The following is a 22764-nucleotide window of genomic DNA, read 5'->3' as shown; positions in this document are numbered from 1 at the left end:
ACACTGAAACTAAGAAAAATGCCCTTAAGTTTTTTACACCAGCCAGTCAAACATGTCACTGCAATTTTGGCACACACGTTTCTCCTAAATGGGACAAAATTGAATCAGGAGACTTTGTCACAAGACACAACAGATCTCACAAAGCCCATTTCAGCCCTTAACTCAATTTTGACCAAATGCGTAGTTACTGCCCTTTGGCTTTGTAGGGCAGAATATATCAAATGAAAGAACAGACCCTCTGCTTTAAAAAAAAAAGTTTCATCCTACCTTTATCTGTTCTTTTTTTTTTATCACCTCTTAAATATGGGTAGGTTTCTTCAAAAATACCAAACTTTGAGGAAAAAGCTGAGATAATTGCATTTTTGTAAAGGACTTTTGATAGAGATCAGATTCAGAGTGATTATTAAAACATACCAAAGTTTGAACCGTTTGCCCTACGAAGATACTTCTGGGTTTTAAAAGTTGGGTTAAAGTGCCACCTGGTGGATAATAATGAAAATACGGATTGCCGCAAAAACTCGTCGTTGGCAGGGTAGCGTTTTCTCTTAATTGACGAGTTCTCTTAATTCTCTAACTCGTCAATGGCGGGGAAAGAGTTAATACGAAATTAACACCTAAAGTATATATCATTAATTATCCTTGCAGTAAGTCAATCATCATCTCGCCATTACTTACCACTGTCCTGTTTCCTCTTTTCCTGTTTTTCTTGCTTCTTTTTTCGTTCTGGCTGCCAGACAGATAAGTCCTCTTTACGTTTAAATCATGCATTTTCTACGAAACTGCAAGTTTAACGTGCTATGCCTATTCCAGATTGAAACAGGCGGCAAAAGCCTCAAGAGCTTATGAGCATAATATGAAGAGGGGGCCCCACTAAGGGGGATGCAGACATGCGGTTGCGTTACCTTTAAAAATTTCGGATTGTTTCAATTATCAACAAACTCCTTTGATATTTTTTAACATTTATCCTAAGGTGAAACTTCAAGAAGTTTCTTGATAAAATGACACAAGTACAGTGACTGCACTTCAGATGATAAAATATAACAGTTTTTATTTATGTTGGATGCTTTGTCACCAACCTAATTCCAACAGTTACATTTGTGTTATGTTGAGTGTTTAGCAACTTTTGACCAGTATTGTAAATGTGATTATGATCATATGATTTCCAGGTCACGAATGAGGTTCTCCAGTAAAATTGCACCTGCTTTTAACGTGTCTGACATGACACCCAAAGTGCTTTACTGCTTTGATGATAGCAGCACTGTAAGTATCACACTTATCATTTATGAAGCCTAATGTTTAAACAGCTAACGTTGTTAACTAAATTAAAGCCTGAACTGTTTTGTGTCTCAAGTATGTTTGTTGGATTTTTTTTCCTTTGAAGGTTTTCAATGGATTCTCATTGAATGGTTTGGAGAGCTATATCTCAGAGAAGGAGCGCTATGAGGGTAAAGCTCTAGGCTTTGATGCTGACGGAGAGAGGGGTGGAGGCCAGGGAGCCAAATGGGACATGAAGCCTTGCGTATGTGCCAGAGCGAAGCCACAAAATGCATCTGTTAGCAGCCATACTGGTAATTGCTGCTTTAAACTTTTTAACATCACATTTAATGGTAAAATTTTCCCAAAAATTGGCTCAGCAAGTGGTTCCACAGATATTTAACAGTATATATTTATCCCAGCTTATGTCTGGTTAAACTAAAGAGTTTTTTTGTGTCATTAGGAAATTTATAGACATTTTGTAGATAAGCAACAGTGCATGAGTGAACATATGAAGAGCTCAGATGCAAAAGCCACTAAACACCACATCTGTCAAAAATAAAATAATAATGATATAAACCAAATGCTCTACAGGTATTGTATGTTAATCAAATACTTTCGCTTCAAATCCACTTAATCCCGGCCCTAGGCCATTCAGAAATACTGCTTTATTGACAGAATCTGGTAAACGTCGATTTTTTTTTTCAAAGTGCGCAAAAGACAAATGTGAAGTGACTGTGTATTAAATCAAACTTGGACCTCTGAGTATTTACAAAATTTTACGTACTTGGACCTGAACACAACCCTAATGTGGCAGCCACATGCATCACAGCGCCCCCCTAATGTGTGGTTTAGTTTGTTCATTTTTACATTTTGCATCTTTAGTGATTTTGCAACTATTTAATGTGTCTTATCTAAAGAAGTGTTTTTTTTAAAGAAGTATAGTAGATGTTTTTGCTGAAAAGCTTGCATGCACTTTAAAACATACAATTTCTCTGTTTTGTCTTTCATTGTGATCTCGTTTTTGTAGCCATGGTAGATTCTTCCATTTTCATTTGCAGAAAATGCTGACAGCTTTTTTCCTTTCAGTAAGTTTTAAAAAACGCATAACCAGCATTTCAAACATCATTGTGCATCAGGTCTTACTAGTTTGACTTCCTCATGGAAATAAGATTCACAGGATGCTGTAGCTTTCTGAATTAGTCACATGAGACATGACATCTGTGCATTTACTATAGAAAGCATAAGTGCTGGAGTCATTGATTTTTGATAATTCATATGGATTGATGGTTTTCATCATTTATTGTTAAGCTAAAAAAAAGCCAAATTTAAGCATAACATTGACACAATAGTTTTCTTAGTAGCTGGTTAATAACACTAAATGCTTTTGTTTGTTGTAATCTCTAACTGTTTACCGTTATGGTCATTATTAAGTCCATTATATTGATCTGTAATGCAGTGGTTCTCAAACTTTTTCTGAGTGCGGCCCCCTTGTGTACGGTGCATTCCTTCATGACCCCCCTAAGTAAAATTTATGATATAAAAACTTTAATTAAACAAAACCTTATTTTTCTGAAGTTCAATTGCACAGAATTTATGATAAATAATGTATTTTATAAAAAGACTTTAAACTGGGGCCACCACTGGCACCATCTTACGGCCCACAGTTTGAGAACCACTACTGTAATGTCTCAGTATGAACTCAAGAGGGCAATGTAGTACTTTCAATATGTTGCTTGCATTGACATTTACCAGCTCTCATAGTTACAGTCAAGCAACATACACTTGAGGGCATTTCAGGTTCCATATTTTAATAAAACATGTCAGTTATTGGATCTGTCTATTCATATTTTCTGTGTTATGTATTCTCGTCGTGGACTCCAGCATTCTCTGCTCTTATTCACGTTCATTCTGGCAATCAAAATCATTGTAGAAACACATTCAAGAATTCTAACCGCAGTCTCTCCCGGTCATTTCCAACATTTCTGAGTTGTGTATTGTGCGTCTGTGTGTTTGTGTACAGCAAGTGACACAGCTCTGTCGGATCTGGCTCTGAATATCCTGTGTCTGATCATAAAGGACCAGTGGAGCTGGATGTGTACTGAGAACGTTCAGAGAACTATCAGACTGCTGTTTGGAACCCTGATGGAAAGGTGTGTGACTTTTGTGCTTTTTTATTACTGTATTTTGTTCAAATATCACAGGCTTATTGCAGGCCCATAAACAAAAGATATAGGAACAGAGATATAACAAAATATATAAGATAATAGGAAGACAGAGTAGTAAGAAACGACTTTGTAGGTCATACAAACATAAACTATGTTTTATTAAATTGCTATGAAACAAAACATACATATCCACTTTTTTGTGATGCATAAAGTGCTTCATAATTGCGTCTTTCTGTTTTTAGTTAAACCATACTTTTAATCACACAAGCCAGTAATTGCTTTTTTATCAGATTGGCTTGGATCTTGACAATTATATAACATTACAAAATGAAATATCTTAATGTTTTCGCTACCAAAATGTTACATAGTATGTCTGAGACCACTTTTAAAAATACCGTTGACATTTTTTCCATAACACAGGAACCAACAAATTTAAGGGTTTTGGAAAATTTCAAACAAAGGCATTTCTGATTGAAATTGATCAAGAAAAATTAAAGACGTCTTTACGTCAGTTGGAGCATTATTTGTAGATCACTTATCAAATAGGCATCTTTGGACGTTGAATGTTTTCTAAGAAACCAGTTTCCCAGACAGGGTTTAGATTAAGCCAGTACTAGGCCTTAGTTATATAAGGATGCTTTTTACAGACATACCTTACAAAAACATGGTGTCCATCTTGTGAATAAACATTGACACTTATAGTTTTTAAGATAAAAAAATATGTAAGTAATTTCCTCCCAAAACTTCTGCACGATACTGTGATCGTTCTAGAATAAATATAGAGATATTTTCTCTAACAAGTTGGCAAGTATGCATTGATGACAACATGATGTAGGAAGTGTGTTTTAAAGCTGTCAACAGGAGGCTTTTACCATCCACCGGTCTGCTTCTCCTGGAGTTAATAACAGCCACAAGACGTCCCGTTGAGTCCCCAAGTCCAATTTTTTTAATGAAAGTATTATTTGTTTTTGCTGTTTAGCGATGACCGCATGTCTGAAAACTACAGATTTATCCTGCGGCGCAAGGATGTCTTTTTAATGTAGGGAGGTTTTTAAACCTTGCTATAAAAGGCAGGCTTTTGTTGCCGTCTTTAATCCTGACTTGTCTGCACTTGAGGATTCGGGCTGAAATGCCAGGCCTTGCATTAAATCGTACACGCAAGCCCTTAGCACCGTACGCATCTGTTTCGCAGATACTCGTGGTGTGATGTCTAGTCGATTCAGATGGCTCGGTTGTGCAGCCGTGTATTAAACACCTGCTAGCAAATAGGCATCCTGCCATGTTTAGCTCATGGCGAATAGCCATTGCAGAGGAAAGCTGGAGTAAGGCCTGTTTCTTTCCTAAACAGCTGGATAGACCCATTGTCAGAGTCTTCTTTGTTAGAGCTGATCAGTAAAATAGTAAATAATTTTTAGGAACATTTTGTAAAATTATATAACCTTGATATCTTTAATATTGAGTATACTATGACAGTGTGTAGGTACTGAATTAAATGAAGTATTTACTTATTGTGGATTATGGATTGTATGAATGAATTCGGACGCATTATATCCGCCATGTTAATACATCACGTGACATAACAACAAGTTAGTACCTAACTGGAATGACGTTAAACAAGCACATTTTAACCACAAGGGACAGCTGTTTAATATACAGTACTGTGCAAAAGTTTAAGGCCACCATGCAATTGTGTAGTGATCATATATAATTGTTTCTCAGTCTCTTTAATAGAATACATCCAGAAAATACAGGAAATGTGTTTATAGTATTAAAAACTGTATAAAGTTTTTAGGGTGACCTCCCCTTCTACTTGAACAGTAGCAGGAAACTGCAGGATCTCTTAAACCTAAATGAAATAAAATCCTAATTTCTAATTTTAAAGAAATTAGTCTTTTTAAAGCAACACTATGTAGTTTCCATGTAAAAATGACATACAGCTCCCCCATGTGGTTGAAAAGTGCAACAGTGCCTGGTATCAGACACTCTTCTGCAGGCAGGGGGAGGGGCGGGGCTGTGTTTCCTACCCTCCACCGCCACTTTCAGAGTGTGCTTGTAGCAGCTAGGAGGCTGCTCAGGTTGCAGCAACAGTACAATTTGTCCAGTTAAAAGTTGTTCTTTTCACTGAAATAATTTTAGAGACATTATTTAAAGGTAAAAAAACTACATAGTGTTGCTTTAATTTATTCTGCTCAAAATGCTCAAGATGTGTTTAGTGCCAAGAGAGGTCATACTAAACACAGACGATGCCTAAAGAAGACATTTAGTCCTGAAAATTGTATAACTTTTTTTTTACATTTTTCCTGTATTTTCTGTGTGTATCTTAATAAAATATATTGAAAAATAAATATGGATGGACATTAAAACTTCTAATGTTGTGTTTACACCAGCCGTGGTAGAGGCGGCAAAAACACGCTATTCGCACGTAGTTGGACACTTGAACATTTGAGTTCACACGCTTCATTCACGCGTGAAAGCCGCGTGTATAATTCTAGTCATTCGAGAAATTCACGTGGAAATGCGCATCATGGGAGGGGCTTCTGCGACTCTGCGGAGGCTCTGCCCCTCCGCTCGCTTCCTGCAATCACGTCACTACTACAGCAAGGTCCTGATTGGTTAACGCGGTGCGGAAATCCTTCGAAGTTCAGATTTTTTTTTTACCGCGCCGCAGGATAATGGGCGTTTCACACGTTATGTGGTAAGTGGCAAAATTGCCACGCGGCTTCAGCTTTTCTCTTGTATTGGAAGCGTTTTGTGCAGCATTTAGTGCAACTTTGTTTATCTTCAACGGCGGCTGTCATGAAGTACCATGTCCGGAGAAGGAACAGAATTTTGGGTGCACGAGCAAGGCGTGTGGACCAACTCCACTTCACCTCTGTAACCGCCCCCGTTTTGCTGCTTTCCGCACGTCTCCTATTGAAAAAGAACTAAACACTCGTGGTTGCCACGTACCATGTGAAACGGCCTTAAAAATGCGCGTGTAATCGCGTCTTTGCATTGGCTTAACATGTAAATCACCTGCGCTTGCCGCCTCTACCGCGGCTGGTGTAAATGCAACCTAAAACAACAAGTCTGGTGGTGATGGCCTTTTGCACAGTACTGTTTTTTTTTGCATTTGAATAGAGCCGTGTTACCACTTTCAGACATTAAAAAAAAGAGAAAATAAAAATTTTCGGACATTTTTGAATGAAAACACCTCTCCTCCTTTTTCTTTTTCTTCTTCTTCGGTGGATAACTCCTCTCCCGGGGGCTGATGGGATAGTAAAGTGTCTATCAAAATGAACACTTCAGGATCTTGCCGAAAGTAGTAGGTCATCTGGTCATCGAATACTACGATTTCGGACATACTATTTGCCTCACTTACTGCTTTTCGCCTATTATATAGTACCGAAGTAGGCAGTTTCAGACACAGCTCATGTCTATGTAAAATCAATGATTGAAGTCAAACTTTGACGTTCCTATTCTCACAATTTGATTGACCCGGGCATCACTTTAAAGTATCAATGTATAAACAACCCACCATTTTTTGGATGACTCGTAAGGGCATCACTGATAATTGATCCTGGATTTCAAGCCTGATCCTACAGGAATTTGTATGTATTTTACAAGTTGGTTAATTCGTATGAATTCATATGAAATGAATCGTACAATTATCATAAAAAGCAATAATTAAAACCACGCCTAACCCCAACGTCCCAGGAGCGACAGCAAATCGTACAAAAATACAAATTAGTGTAAAATTCGTATGAATTACGATGTGTTGGGATTTTACAGACAGGGTCACACAGAGCATAGACTTTTCAGACTATTTCTGCTTGAATTTTAAAGGATTGGTTATCAACAGAATATTTGTTAATGAACTAAACTACCTTTGAACTTGCAGAGAAAATCTAACCAATCAGAAAATTGCAGTAAACAAAGCCCCCACTTCCAAGATGCACTTCGGAGAACGTAATGGCATTCCGTACCTTAACTAAGCTACTTATTTATGTCTGCATGTTTTGCTTTCCTTAAAAAAAATGGGAAAAATACTTGCGGAACCAAAATGGCTTAGTGCGTGGATTAATATCTGATTTGTCTCAGTTGTGACAGTCTGGTGTATTTCTGAATGTATCCCACAGGAGAACATTTCTGAATGTATCCCACAGCCTCTTAAGACTTGGTTCAGTATCATACCACAATATTGTTGGCTGGACTGCAGTCATTTATCTCTGGATGGAAAAGCATGTCAACCACCGTAATCTGGTTCATTTTGGTTTCCCAGCTGCCGTAATATCTTTCTAAGAACATGCATTTATCATCTTCGCAATTATTTCTTCGTTTGGATTGTGCTAGTAATATTAAATTTGTTTTTGGGAGTTTTGTGGAGAGGTGCTTTGGAACAATCAGAACTCCCATCTTGATACGATCAGAAGCGTCTGTATGTGGACATTTTTGGTGCATATGGCAAAGGTGACTACATTTTCTAGTGGGATACTTTTTACTCTCTTGGTACATTGAGGTGATGGAGATAAACTACGCAAGTAATTTTCCTCATGAATTGTTTAGTTTACTAAGTTAGCTCACCAGTGTAAACACCGCCATATTACTTCTTGCAAACTGTGCAGCCAATTGTGCAACTGCAAGACGGTTTTGACATTGACCTTTTATGTTGGATTGTTTGTTATGAATAATTAAAAACATCAGGTTAGGAAATCCTGGCCTTCTATCTTAAGATCTGCAGTCGCATAGCTTACGTTTACAATTGCTTAGTAAATCGCTACTAATTTACTTACAGACTAATCACTGTTTTACATCTGAAACAGGTTTGGCCCTATGAAAGTTTGTATAGTTAGTCGTGCAGACACTTTTTTTAAAGCTATTTAAGTTTTTTAAAGCTATTTTAGTGCTTATTAAAGTGCTTTTAAGTAAAAGGCTTTGTTTTGTATTAGATACGATTAACGCTTCTTCCATGTCTTGATATCAACATCTGCATTTCGTTTACAATCATTACTTGAATTACTTAATACATTACTTCAGCTGGGGACTAAGTGCACAATTTCACATTCTTGAAATGTTGCTTTATTCTTAAAAAAATTCATATGGGCAATTCCAGCGTTATGGATTTGCAGTTAGAGTCAAAAATTTTAATATTTTCTCAGAGGATGCATTTATTAACAATATATTGAACCATCTGTTTATATTTTCTAAACCCCTAATGATAGAGACCAGACTTGAAACATGTCAGTCTATACTCATGTTTTCTAATTCAGATGAGGAAAATATACATGCGTTATAGATGTGACAAAAAAGAAGACACTTTTTTGGGATACAACAATGCCAACTTTGTGTAACAGTGTTGTAAAATTGCAAATAAATAGAAAATTAATCTCCTTGTATAGTGTAGTTTCATTAATATAAGATATAATATACACTCACCTAAAGGATTATGAGGAACACCTGTTCAATTTCTCATTAATGCAATTATCTAATCAACCAATCACATGGCAGTTGCTTTAATGCATTTAGGGGTGTGGTCCTGGTCAAGACAATCTCCTGAACTCCAAACTGAATGTCAGAATGGGAAAGAAAGGTGATTTAAGCAATTTTGAGCATGCCATGGTTGTTGGTGCGAGAAGGGCTTGTCTGAATATTTTACACTCTGCTCAGTTACTAGAATTTTCACGCACAACTATTTCTAGGGTTTACAAAGAATGGTGTGAAAAGAGAAAAACATCCAGTATGTGGCAGTCCTGTGAGCGAAAATGCCCTGTTGATGCTAGAGGTCAGAGGAGAATGACCCGACTGATTCAAGCTGATAGAAGAGCAACTTTGACTGAAATAACCAATCGTTACAACCGAGGTATGCAGCAAAGCATTTGTAAAGCCACAACACCCACAACCTTGAGGCGGATGGGCTATAACAGCAGAAGACCCCACCGGGCACCACTTACCTCCACTACAAATAGGAAAAAGAGGCTACAATTTGTACGAGCTCACCAAAATTGGACAGTTAAAGACTGAAAAAATGTTGCCTGGTCTGATGAGTCTCATTTCTGTTGAGACATTCAGATGGTACAGTCAGAATTTGGCGTAAACAGAATGAGAACATGGATCCATCATGCCTTGTTACCACTGTGCAGGCTGGTGGTGGTGTGGGGGATGTTTTCTTGGCACACTTTAGACCCCTTAGTGCCAATTGGGCATCGTTTAAATGCCACGGCCTACCTGAGCATTGTTTCTGACCATGTCCACCCCTTCATGACCACCTTGTACCCATCCTCTGATGGCTACTTCCAGCAGGATAATGCACCATGTCACAAAGCTCAAATCATTTCAAATTGGTTTCTTCAAATGAGTTCACTGTACTAAAATGGCCCCCACAGTCACCAGATTTCAACCCAATAGAGCATCTTTGGGATGTGGTGGAACAGGAGCACCGTGCCCTGGATGTGCATCCCACAAATCTCCATCAACTGCAAGATGCTATCCTATCAAAATGAGCCAACATTTCTAAAGAATGCTTTCAGCACCTTGTTGAATCAATGCCATGTACAATTAAGGCAGTTGTGAAGGCGCAAGGGGCTCAAACACAGTATTAGTATGGCGTTCCTAATAATCCTTTAGGTGAGTGTATGTTTATGTAAGGTTTAAGCTCTAATTTTCTATTTCACTTATACACAGTACCATATTTTGTAATGCACTGCATTGTGTGGTCATTCCAAATTGACACTGTTTATAGGATTGCATATATTGGACATAAATAAACAATATTCAACATTACAACAGTAACCACATTTTGCAAAACATTTTTTTACGGACACCCCACCCAATCTGTCATTCACAATTTAGCTTTTAATTGGTCTGTTAAAATGTGACACCTGCCCCATGAGGCTGCAACATTAGATGATCACTAGCATATGCTGTAACAATCTAAATAAAACACGCCGGTCAGGCTCGGCAACATGTGATCGTGTGGAAACAAGCACGACAGAAAAACGAGCCAGCAGCTGCTTGTGCCTCAGCGCAGACAGACACAGCGGACATCAACCGAGGGAAGAAATTAGTTTGCTCATCCGTCATCTGCAGCCCTTTTAGCCCTGGTCCGGATGTCTTCGTCTGCCTAATTATCCAAAGGAGTTTCCACATGGAAATGTACACGTTCTGCCGCACAGACCTCAGACAGGATGCTTCTGATGAAATGCTATTGCAAAGTGTCCCATATGGACAGCAATATCTTTAAAGTGAACTGTGCTTTTATTAGCAATGGATTAGGGACAGGATAGTTTCGGTAACAAGGATCGGTCCACCGGAGAGATTTATTTTTAATCATACCTCTGTACCCTCGATAACAACAGTGGAATGTTAACAATGATGAACGATATTTAGTTCCCATATGATATAAATATAAATAACTTTTAGCCCGCTACTCGGAAATGACCGCACCAACTTTGACTAAAAGTAACTACCCCAGACAAACATGTGAACATCTGCTATTATATAACAAGTTCTGACATTTCAATGTGGTGCCGATTTCTGCATCAGATCAGAGGCGACACACCTACCAGGCATTTTCAGGGAACTTAAAGACCCTGATTATCCGGCTCAGGTGGGTTTGATTAAAGCTGGATCCAAGCTGCTTGAAGGTAGATCTTCAGGAGGGGTTTGAGAGGCCATTTAACATGTCTGTAAAGCCACTTGGTGGCAGTGTCTTCTGATTAATACAATTTGTGACCCTGAAATACAAGACCAGTCATACGGGTAAATTTTTTAAAATTGTGATTTATACATTATTTATACATGCCTAATAAATAAGCCTTCCATTGATGTATGGTTTGTAAGATATGACTGAGATATAATTATTAAAATATCAGGAGGTGAAAAAACTAAATATTGAGAAAATCACCTTTAAAGGGACACTCCACTTTAAAAAAAACATATGCTAATTTTCCAGCCCCCCTAGAGTTAAACATTTGATTTTTACCGCTTTGGAATCCACTCAGACAATCTCCGGGTCTGATGGTACCAATTTTAGCATAGCTTAGCATAATCCATTGAATCTGATTAGACCATTAACATCGCGCTAAAAAATAACCAAAGATTTTCGATATTTTTCCTATTTAAAACTTGACTCTTCTGTAGTTACATCGTGTACTAAGACAGACGGAAAATTAAAAGTTTCTTTTTCTAGTCAGATATGACTAGGAACTATACTCATTCTCCCGTATTAGCTCAATGCTAACGTTCTAATCAGATTCAATGGATTATGCTAAGCTATGCTAAAAGTGATACCACCAGACCCGGAAATCAGCTGAATGGATTCCAAAACGGTAAACATCATATGTTTAACTCTAGGGGTGCTGGAAAATTAACATATTTTCAAAAAAAGTGGAGTGTCCCTTTAAGGTTATCCAAATAAACGCATGATGCTACTAATAATACATACAGTTTTGGTATTTTTATGGTAAGAAATGTACAAAGTATCTTCATGTAACATGATCTTTACTTAATATCCTAATGATTTTTGGCATTTAAAAATTAAAATTTTGTCCTGTACAATGTATTGTTGGCTAATCCTACAAATACACCCATTTTGTGGTCCAGGGTCACATATGTTAATAAGTAGTAGAAATATCTCTCACATTTTAATAGGCCACACTGATTCATGTCTATTTTGATATTTGGCATATCGTGATGGCCATTTTAGAGGACATGTTCATAAGGTGAATATATATAAACCTAAGGGCACATATGATGAATCTGAATTTTATGGTGTGGTAATTGTAATAAATAGGAGAATTCGGTACATATAACTTTAAACAGGTTGCTGGCCTGATCTCTTTAAGCATAAGAGATGACCCACGACTGTTATTTCACATAAAACTAAGTTTTTATCCTATAAGTTCACAATGCTGCTCTGTGGCGACTTAAAAATTCCCAAATCATTCCCTCAAACTTAGTTCTCAACCTCCAAAAATCATTTTTATTTTTTCATTGTTCTTTTTTGTAAATTAGCTTTTGATCATGCACATGGTGGTTCATTTCAACTATGTTTTAATTTTTTTAGACTGCAGAGAAGTCCAAAGTCAATTTTAGAATTTTGTAATGGTTATGACCAGAGGTTCATAACACTGTGATCTGTTATTTATCATTTTCTCAGGGTATTCTTGATTAAATTAATATGTTTCTATTACACGGCTTTCAGAAACATTTATTGTATTTAGGGGTCAAATAATTGTCGTTTTTGTATAATAAACTCTATAATTTAAAATTAATTTTCGGCACTGTGCTAGTTTCAGGTCAATATCAAAATCAATATTTCATGCACATTTATTTGTTTAGTTGGTAAGCAAGCGTGTAATAAGCAGAATGAAAAACAGATAGCTGGCTAGTGCAAAATAAACCCCTTTGGGTTTACAAAACCCCTGCAATTCACAATGAAGTCCTTTTACAATATCGTCTGATTTTCTGTTCTTTGTTCGGTTATAACATACTAGACCTTGTGAGGAAAGACTGTGTGTATTTGTGACAAAGGGCTATTCATTTTATTTGGGTTGACCTTAACAACACAATTAGATTGCAACTAAAACAGTGTTGTTATTGTTCAAGTGTTTTATCTGATTGGAGATATTCAAGCTGAATAGGCATTGACAGAAGCGTAATGTCTTACTTTAACTCCTACTGGATGAGCTTCAGTGATCACAAAAGCAAAATGCTCTATCATTTGCCAGTCAACTAGATCAGGAGTTTTGAAACTTTGTCAGCGAACCCCCTTGACTAAAATTATTTACTTGAAGTACCCCCTGAGATTTCAAGTAATTATTTCAATAATTTGATAGCACATTTGCATGTTTACTTTTTAGACATTTCAAAATTTTTATTAGAAGAATTTTACATGGTTATTGCTATTATTGGATTTGTTAGTAAATATGTTTTATTCAAATTTTTCATTTTAGGGTTATTTATTTACATTTTATGATTAAACCCTGATCTAGATTATATAAGATTACGTATACAGTTGTGTCGCAGTTGAACCCTTAAAGTACTTAAAGATGCATTGTGTAACATTTTTGTTCTTAAGTTAAGTCAAAGTTTATTTATATAGCATTTTTTTTTAAACAGCAAGTGTGTTACAAAGTGCTGCACAGACAAAAAATTCACAATTTAGAACAAAAACTAGCACTAAAAATAGACAAACAACAACATGGAACAAAAGCAACATTACAGTAATAATAAAACATAGGGAACATAAAGAACAGTTCTCAAACTGAGTTAAAAGCTAGCCTATAAAATAATTGATTTAAGAATGGAAAGTGTTTGGACCTATCTTACATTTTAATGGCAAACTGTTCCCCTGTTTTGGGGCTGCCATCGCAAAAGCTTGATTCCCCCCCTTTTGCCTGATCCTAGAAGCGGCCAAGAGAGCATGATTGGCCAACCTAAGAGCTCTTACTGGAGTGTGAGGCTTTAATAAATCTTTTGTGCTAACCCATGTAATCCTTTAAAAACGAACACAAAGATCTTAAAATCAATTCTGAAATGTATGGGAAGCCAATGTACAGATGCAAGAATATGTGTGATGTGTTCATGCTTACGATTACCAGTCAATAGGCGAGCAGCAGCATTTTGTACCATCTGTACACGTGAAAGATAAGTTTGATTAATGCTCACAAGGAGGCCATTACAATAGTCAAGACGGGTAGAAATAAAAGCATGTGTAACACTCTCAAAGTCACTAAACAAAAGAAAAGGCTTAACTTTGGATAGTTGCCTCAATTGGAAAAAACTGGACTTAATTACTAAATTAATCTGTTTGTTCAGTTTAAAATCCCCATCTTATTTAACACCTACATTTTTCACAGAAGACTTCACATATGAACATAAAACACCCAAATCTAAATTGGAAACTCACAAGCACCGCCAGGCCTAAACAGTATAACATCAGTTTTCCCCTCATAAAATGATACAAATTTTAACACCATCCAAGTTTTGACATCCTCAAGCAATGGTGCAATGGAGTATGAATATTTCCTCTTTAATGGCAGATAAAGCTGTGTATCATCTGTGAAACAATGAAACAAAATCTCACGTTTTCTGAAAATAGAGCCTAATGGGAGTTAGTATAATGAAAAAAGAATAGGACCAAGAATGGAACCTTGAGGGATTCCACATGAAAGATGTGCCAAAGAGGACTCAAAATCCCCAAGGCAAACTAAAAAACTTCTCTCAGATAAATTAGATTTAAACTAACCTAGAGATCAGGATTTTATGATCAACAGTATGAAATGTAGCCGTTAGATTAAGGAACATGAGAATAGCATAATCACATGTCAGTAGCAAGTAACAGGTCATTATACAATTTAACCAGGGCAGTTTATGTGCTTTGAAGAGATTTAAAACCCTTGAAAAAATTCTTGAAATGCATTTAACTCTACAAAAGACTGCAGTTGTATAAAAACAACTTTCTCCAGCATTTTTGAAAAAAATGGGAGCCTTGAAATAGGTCTGAAATTTCCAAGTACAGAGGTATCCAAATTTGCTTTCTTGATTAATGGTTCCACTATTGCAAGTTTAAAATTCTGAGGCACAACTTCTTAGGCCAGACTGCTATTTACGATATTAGAACCAAGAACATCAATTAAATCTTTTAAAAAATATGAGGGGAAGATATCTAAGCAACAGGCAGAGGATTTCATTTTGACAGGGACATCTCTTAGGAGAGCAAAAGAGACGGGTTCAAATTGATTAAAAACAGCAGATCAAACAGTAGAAAGAGATTGATCGACGGAAGCAGTTTGCTCTTACAGAAGCAACCTTCTCAACAAAAAAAAATTAAAAACCCCTTCACATAGTTCAGCAGAAAATTCCAAGCCCATTGATTTTGAAGTGTTCACAACAGCATTAATCAACAGAACACGTGGCTTGTGAGAGTTTTTGCAGATAATATCTGGAAAGTATCTAGATTTTTCATTATTGACAGTTTGCTGATATTTGTGCAAACTCTACTTAAGAATGTCAAAAGATATCTGCAGCCTGTCTTTTTTCCATCGGTGTTCGGCTCTCCTACATTCCAGTCTTGCAGCACATTTGATATCATTTAACCATGGTTCCACTTTAGGTTTAGCACACGTCTTGAATGGCGCAACAGTATCCAAAATGTTTTGGCAGGTGGAATAAAACAAAGAAGTTACCTCCTCAGTATTTAGACAATCCAAAAATAGGTAGTTTCGAAAAATTTAAATTTCACACAGTCCAGGCGTTTGGTCAGAAAAAGTAGCATCACATGTTTCAATATTGCAAACTGGCAGGCCGCATGATAAACCAAATCTAATGTGTGCCCTTTATTGTGTGTGGGGAGAGTGACATGCTGCACTAAATTAAAATATTAAATGAGGTCTAGAGTCATTGTCAATGAGAGAAGTCATTGACAAGAGGATTTGAAGGACAGCAAAAAGGTTTAATAAAATCTCCAACAAACAATACCACTGTCATAATTTGGCATTATACCAGCCAAAAAATCCAAAAAGTCATTAAAATCTTTGCTGTATTTTGGTGGATGGTAAACCACGGCACATTGCACCGATTTACACAACCCAGTTTAAAAACATTAAGTTCAAAACATGCATATGAATACGAAGTCAAGCACCGACACTTAAAATGTTTTTAACCCTTCGATTTCTTTACCTTTCGTTTTGTTAGTGGCGAAAAAAATTTAAAAATTAAACTTCTGTAAAAATGTATCTGATGAATTTTTTTCTACCAAATGTTTACAAAATTTTTATAATTTTTAAATTCTTTAGTAAGTAAGTAAGTAAAATTTATTTATATAGCACATTTAAAACACAGCTTGCGCTGACCAAAGTGCTGTACATAGTGCACAAAGTAATAAAATTAAATAATTAAAAGTAGCACTCAGAAATTTAAGACAAAATCAAGAAAAACAATATACTACAGACAAACGGGACAGGACAGTTAAGACACAGTAAAAGCCACTTTAAATAGGTGTGTTTTTAGCCTGGCTTTGAAAATGGTTATCGAAGACGCATTTATAATATCAAGTGGCAATTGGTTCCACAGCTGGGGGCCAACAATAGAAAAGGCTCTATCACCTTTTTGCTTAAGCCTGGACCGTGGGACATGGAGAAGACCTTGACTTGAAGATCTGCGTGAGCTGGGAGCTACATAATGGATACAATCAGCCAAGTAACTAGGGGCCAAGGCGTGAAGAGATTTAAAAACCATCAAAAGTACTTTAAATTGTATCCTAAACTGGACTGGTAGCCAATGCAAGGAGACCAGGACAGGTGTAATGTGTTCATGTTTTTTTGTGTTTGTGAGTAGTCTAGCCGCTGCATTTTGGACCATCTGAAGCCGTGCTACTAGTGTCGAAGGGAGACCAACGTAAAGAGAGTTGCAATAGTCTAGGCGGGATGTTATGAAAGCATGGATGACTTTTTCCAGATCTTTGTATGACAAAACAGGCTTGAGTTTGGAGATTATTCTCAATTGATAAAAACTATTCTTAACAACAGATGAAATTTGTTTGTACATGTTCAGATTGGAATCTAAAATGACACCCAGGCTACGTGCATGGGATTTAACATAAGGAGCCAGAGGACCAAGGTTGCCAGTGAAATAATTTTTTGATTTTGAAGGACCAAAAACAATTACTTCAGTTTTGTTGTCATTTAACTGTAAAAAATTATTAGTCATCCAATTTTTTATTTCTTTCAGGCAGTCCAAAAGAGGCTGCAAGGAGCTGCTGGTTTTAAGTGGGATGTACAGTTGAGTGTCATCCGCATAAAGATGGAATGAGATATTACATTTTCTGATAATGTTACCCAGGGGAAGCATGTAAAGGCAAAAAAGTATTGGACCTAAAATAGATCCCTGGGGGACCCCATAAGACACAGGGGCAGTGGATGAGGAATATTGGCCTATGGATATTGAACAAGACCTTTGTTGAAGGTAGGAACGGAAAAGGTTAAGTGCTGTACCCTTTATGCCAGCCCATTGTTCGAGACGTTCTAATAATATACCATGATCTACGGTGTCAAATGCAGCGCTAAGATCCAACAGGACCAGAATGGCGTAGTCACCTGAGTCAAGAGTGAGCAACAGGTCGTTTGTCACCTTTAACAGGGCTGTCTCAGTGCTGTGACGTGCTTTGAATCCAGATTGAAATGGCTCTAGAATCTCTATTGAGTTGAGATAGGGAAGCAACTGTGTTAAAACCACCTTTTCTAAAATTTTTGATAGAAATGGCAATTTTGAAATTGGCCGATAATTATTAAGACATTTTCCATCCAAGTTATATTTCTTTAGCATAGGCTGGACAACCGCATGCTTGAAACATATGGGAACTGTGCCAGTGATAAGGCAGGAGTTAAAAATAAATTGAATAGAGGGACCTATAGCGTCAAACGCATCCTTTATAATCTGTGCAGGGATAGGATCATGTGGAGCTGTTGCTGGTTTCATTTGCTTTACAATGTCCCATAGTTCATTGTAAGACACTGCTTGAAATTGATCAAAAGTTGCTCTAGCATTAGAATATAGTGGTTTATCAGTTACAACCGGAATGAGCTGTGTTCTAATGTGTTCAATTTTCTCAGTGAAAAATTTCAAGAACTCTTCACAGGTATTTGTAGATGCTTCGACCTCAGAAGGGACATGTGGGTTAACAATTAAATTAATAGTGTTGAATAAAACTTTGGGGCGCTGGGAATGTTTGCTAATAATGTCAGAGAAATACTTAGCCCTGGCTTTTTTAGCTGCAGTTTGAAAATTTGCCAGGGAATTTCTGTATATTTCTAATGAGACTGAGAGGTGGTCAGTTTTCCACTTACGCTCTGCTCTTCGACATATCTGCCTGAGATGGCGGGTGGAATCGTCAAGCCACTGCTGAGATTTAAAATTTGGGCGTCTGAGCTTAAGAGGGGCCACAGATTCAAGAATAGCTACGCATGATGTGTTAAAGGATGATATAAGCTCATCAGGACATGAGGGGTGGTTATGTGCAGTTATAGAGGCAGTGATATCAGTCCCCAAAAAACATTCAGAAAACTTATTTGCAGTAAAAGGGTTAATATGACGAGAGTAATGACCATCAGTTCTAGCTGTATACAATGTATTCAATAATGTAACATTGAAAACAATAGGCATGTGATCAGAGAAAGATGCATCCTCAATGCTTATGTTATCAATGGAGAAACCATGAGATAAAATCAAATCAAGAGTGTGCCCCTGCACATGAGTTGCCTGATTTATGTGCTGCACAAGACCAAATGACTCCATTATATGGCAAAATTCACTGACCAGAGGTTTATCTGGGCAACAAACATGAATATTAAAATCACCCAAAATCAACAATCGATCATAAGATGTTACATGATGAGACAAAAAGTCTGAAAATTCTTTTATGAAATGATTATCTGATTTGGGAGGCCTGTAAACAACTGCACATATCAATGGTATAGCAGATTCAACTTTCACACATTGTACTTCAAAGGAAGAAAAGCTCCCAGCAGAAAGTTTTCGTACCTTAAGCTGATTTTTAAAAATCAAAGCCACTCCGCCTCCTCTTCCCGATCTTCTCGGAGTGCTTATGAATGAAGAGTTTATCGGGCAAAGTTCGCCAAAAACAGATGACTCGCCAGCACCGGAGCCAATCCATGTCTCCGTTAAAAACAACATGTCCAAATCTCGCTGTGTAAAAAAGGCATTTAAAATAAAGGTTTTGTTAGACACAGACCTGCAGTTTAATAGTGCTACCTTAGCCGAGAGGTAATCCAAAGGACGTGGAAGTCGAGAGCGTTGCAAGGAACGAATGCTGCGGGGATTCACTCCCCCATTTCGGAAGCGAAGTCTCGGTGGAGCTGCAGGGCAGTCGGGCATCGCCGACCGTGCCGGTAAAATGGAGAGATGACAGGAATATCTCGGGTCCCATGATCGACGAGTCAGGTAGAGGCCTCTGCCACTTGTAGAGGTAATTAAAGGTTGGTAGATCAATGACTGCGCGTGAAAGACAGTCACAAAGTTTCTGATCCGCACTCGAACACCGCCGCGATTTCCTCGCTTCCTGCGCCGCTTCTTGCGGTGGGAGATGCAGCATGGAAGCTGGCGAACGCAGTCCGCGGAAGGGTCGTTGAATGTCGGGTGGCATCTGAAGTGAGGGCCAAGACTCCCAGCGGATTGTGTCTCTAAGGAGTTTTGGATATGTAGCAATATAGAGCGGTCATAAGTCCGTAAGGCATCGGTATATTGCAAGAGTGACAACAGGAGAAACACAAACACACACAACGAGCGAACAGGTAGGAGCTGACGGCAAGCCGACCAAAACACTGGCGCCATCTTTCTCTCTCCTTTTAAAGTGTAGACACCTGATGACCATAAAAGTGAAGTCTTTAATTGCCAAGTTCATAAGTGATGTCACTGATTTGAAAACACAAAATAACTGATTTTCAATATAAAAAAGTGATTGTGAACTGTATTTTTTTCACCTTTTTCACAATCTTGGGCATGTCAAATATTAGTAAAAACATTGGCCTTGACACATTTTTAGATTTTGTGCAGCATCAGATTTCATTATAACAAATTTTTTTGATTGTAGAGCCATGACACCTTTGTATCATGCATTCTTGATTGTTGGTGGTTTTTCCTTTTGCAAAGAATTAAGCCACAAGAATTAAAGTATGTAAAGTTTGGCGGTAAAACCTTTAAAAAAGGGGTAAACTCACCAATACCCATCCAAGTTACAGTCACACATAGTATATCCAGGCAGTTGCGAGTAAAAAAAACTAATTTAGAATAAATGTTTTGTTTGCGAGCGACCTAGCATTCACCAGGCCTACCCTAGCAGGGTCCATGACTATTGGGGTTTCCCGATCCGGCATCCGCAGATTGGATGGATTCACACCAGCTTTACGAAAGTGGGGTGACTGAGAACGGGGGACCCAAGATTCGTCATCCGAGCTGATCACCGGTACCGGCCAGAGATATGCAGGATCAAGTGAGCGTTTCGAAAAACTTTGTCAGGGATCCACTCAGTCATAATATCACAGAGATTTGCTTTTTTTACACGACTGGACCCGAATTTAAATAGCACTGACGTGTGTGCAGTCTGCAGCCCCGCACGCAGCAGTCAGACAGAAAGAAACCCAGCTGGTCTCGCAACCAATTTGACGAGCTGCTCCGTTTGTTTGAAGACGACACCCAGGAAATCGCTAAAATCTACATTTAAAATTGACTGACATGTCTGTCTCAACGAAAAGTAACCTACCGCCAGCCACACAATGTCGCAAGCGCTCTTGGCAAACAGAGGAGAGGTTTGAAAAGCACATTGACGCAGCCACACGAGAGAGGTCGGGTTTTTGGGTCCGTTTGACATAAACACATTTATTTTAAATTACCTGAGACCCGATGCCGCTATTATTATACCCATCCTGTGTCCGAGGCAAACGTGAAACTTTTAGACACGAAGTTTAGGTTTGGGTTCGTTTGGGTCAGGTCAGCTCACCTCACTTTGGCGTGGTGACGTTATATTTGCGCTGCATACTGCTGTGACATCACTTGTATGATGTCACAGCAGTATGCAGCGCAAATATAACGACATGCCTATAATCCCTCCCAATGCGAAGTGATCCCAAACTCGATGGAAAAGCTAACCACGCCAAAGTGAGGTGAGCTGACCCAACCCAAACTAAACCAAACCGTGGGATACTATGGAAAAGCGCCATAAGTGGACCTGTGAAGACCTCTACTGTGGACTGAGCCGTTGGTTGCAATTCGCCATCTCACCTTTAGACGGCGCTAAAATTTACACACAGCACCTTTCAGATCTTTAAGAACTGAATCTATTCTGAATAAATAAAGCAGAATCTATCAGTAAGTCTATTTAGAATAAAGGACCATAGAGTCTTTGTAAGGTTGTTTCCATTTCAGGCTTTGTGTGGTAGATGTATCAGCGGTGATTCGTTTGAAACAAGTGTGTTGGTATCCATATTAATATATTATTTCTAGCTTATACGTTAGAATATAGACTGGGTTGGAAGTATGTTTTTGTTTTGCAATAGCTGTGCAAGGATTGATTGATTAGTCTGAGACAAACCAGATAATTTGGATTTTGGAAAGACATTGTGTTTTGGTACAACATTCCTCTGAGTTTTGAAACGGACTGCTAACTTGTAATGGCGTATTTAAAAAACTGGCAGACGATCCAGTGTTTGATTGTTACACAGTGCAAATTGGCTCTTGGATCCACATACTGTATCCCATGGATCATTACCTCCATTTGGTAAAACAATAACATCTGAATTGGTCTCCTTTGTTGCCTCTATTTGGACAAAGATATCCAAGCATTATTCTGAACAGACACCTGTTACAGACACCTGCTCTTGCATGAGTTTAGTTCGCTCTGTCCTGATTATATTGACTTTATAAAGCCAGCATTATACCTTTATTCAAAGTTGTGTTGTTTCCAACGTTGGATTACAGTAAAATTGATGTGTCTTTTCTCTGCAACAGAATCTGTTTAATCGTAAAGTGAAATCAGACCTGTGATCTAAAAGAACTGCGTGTAAAATTCAAAATAAACCAAAACTGTTCAGCTCCTTCATTATGACACCCCTAAATTATCAGCCACGCAGCCAACTGGCTTTACAAGTCACATTATTAGTTCAATCGAGATGTGTGTGTGGTCAAGAAGTTACAATTTGTTGTAGTATAAATACACTTCTGTCTGGAAAGTTTGGTTCTGGTGAATCATCAGTATATGCAGAACTTACTTACACCATGAAAAACAAAAAACACTTTAAGCCAATTATGCGAAAACGTTATTGAAAAGTAAAAGGCAGAGTTGGATACGAGACAATTTCGATGTATAAGAAGGAGACTGGTGATGGTGGCCACCAAGACGCCAGTGGCAACTTCAAGGCTCGTAACTTTATAAGTAGCGCTGGTGCTTCACCATTAACAACTTTATATTATATGACATCTTGGCCGAGGTTTGCCAAAACATGTGGTAGACTGTGGGGCCAGCTGGAAGAAGATTCTGTGGTTTAAAGAGACTAAGAACTTTTTGGCTATCAGACTAAACTACATGCCTGGCTTAAGCCGAACGCAGTGCATCAGAAACACATCGTCTCACCTTTGTTCACGCTGTTAGGATGTTTCCCTTGCCTTCCAGTCCCTGGAAGCCTTTTTAGGAAAAAGCGGAAAAATAAGTCCAGAAAAATGCAGGGATATCCTGGAGGACAACCTGACTGAGTCAAAAACATGTTTGACTTGGGAGAAGATTTGTATTCTGACAAGACAATGAGTGCAAGAGTAAAGCCAAAACTGTACAGGAATGTCTTCAAAACAACAA

The 22764-nt window shown here is 37.9% G+C and overlaps 1 protein-coding gene across 2 annotated transcripts in view; it reads left to right on the top strand.

The window, feature by feature from the left end:
• The window catches only part of snx19b (sorting nexin 19b), a 44210-nt gene that overhangs the window by 7552 nt on the left and 13894 nt on the right, over positions 1–22764 (top strand). For both annotated transcript variants that reach the window (XM_065281410.1, XM_065281411.2), the window contains exons 7-9: positions 1167–1260; positions 1382–1568; positions 3278–3407. In XM_065281410.1, coding sequence (XP_065137482.1) covers positions 1167–1260; positions 1382–1568; positions 3278–3407 — 411 coding nt within the window. The remainder of the gene's footprint in view (positions 1–1166; positions 1261–1381; positions 1569–3277; positions 3408–22764) is intronic.

The sequence above is a fragment of the Paramisgurnus dabryanus genome, chromosome 8 (assembly GCF_030506205.2).
Source record: "Paramisgurnus dabryanus chromosome 8, PD_genome_1.1, whole genome shotgun sequence".
NCBI lineage: Eukaryota > Metazoa > Chordata > Actinopteri > Cypriniformes > Cobitidae > Paramisgurnus > Paramisgurnus dabryanus.
Note: the sequence above shows the minus strand (reverse complement) of the source record. Positions and strands in the feature narration are given on the sequence as shown.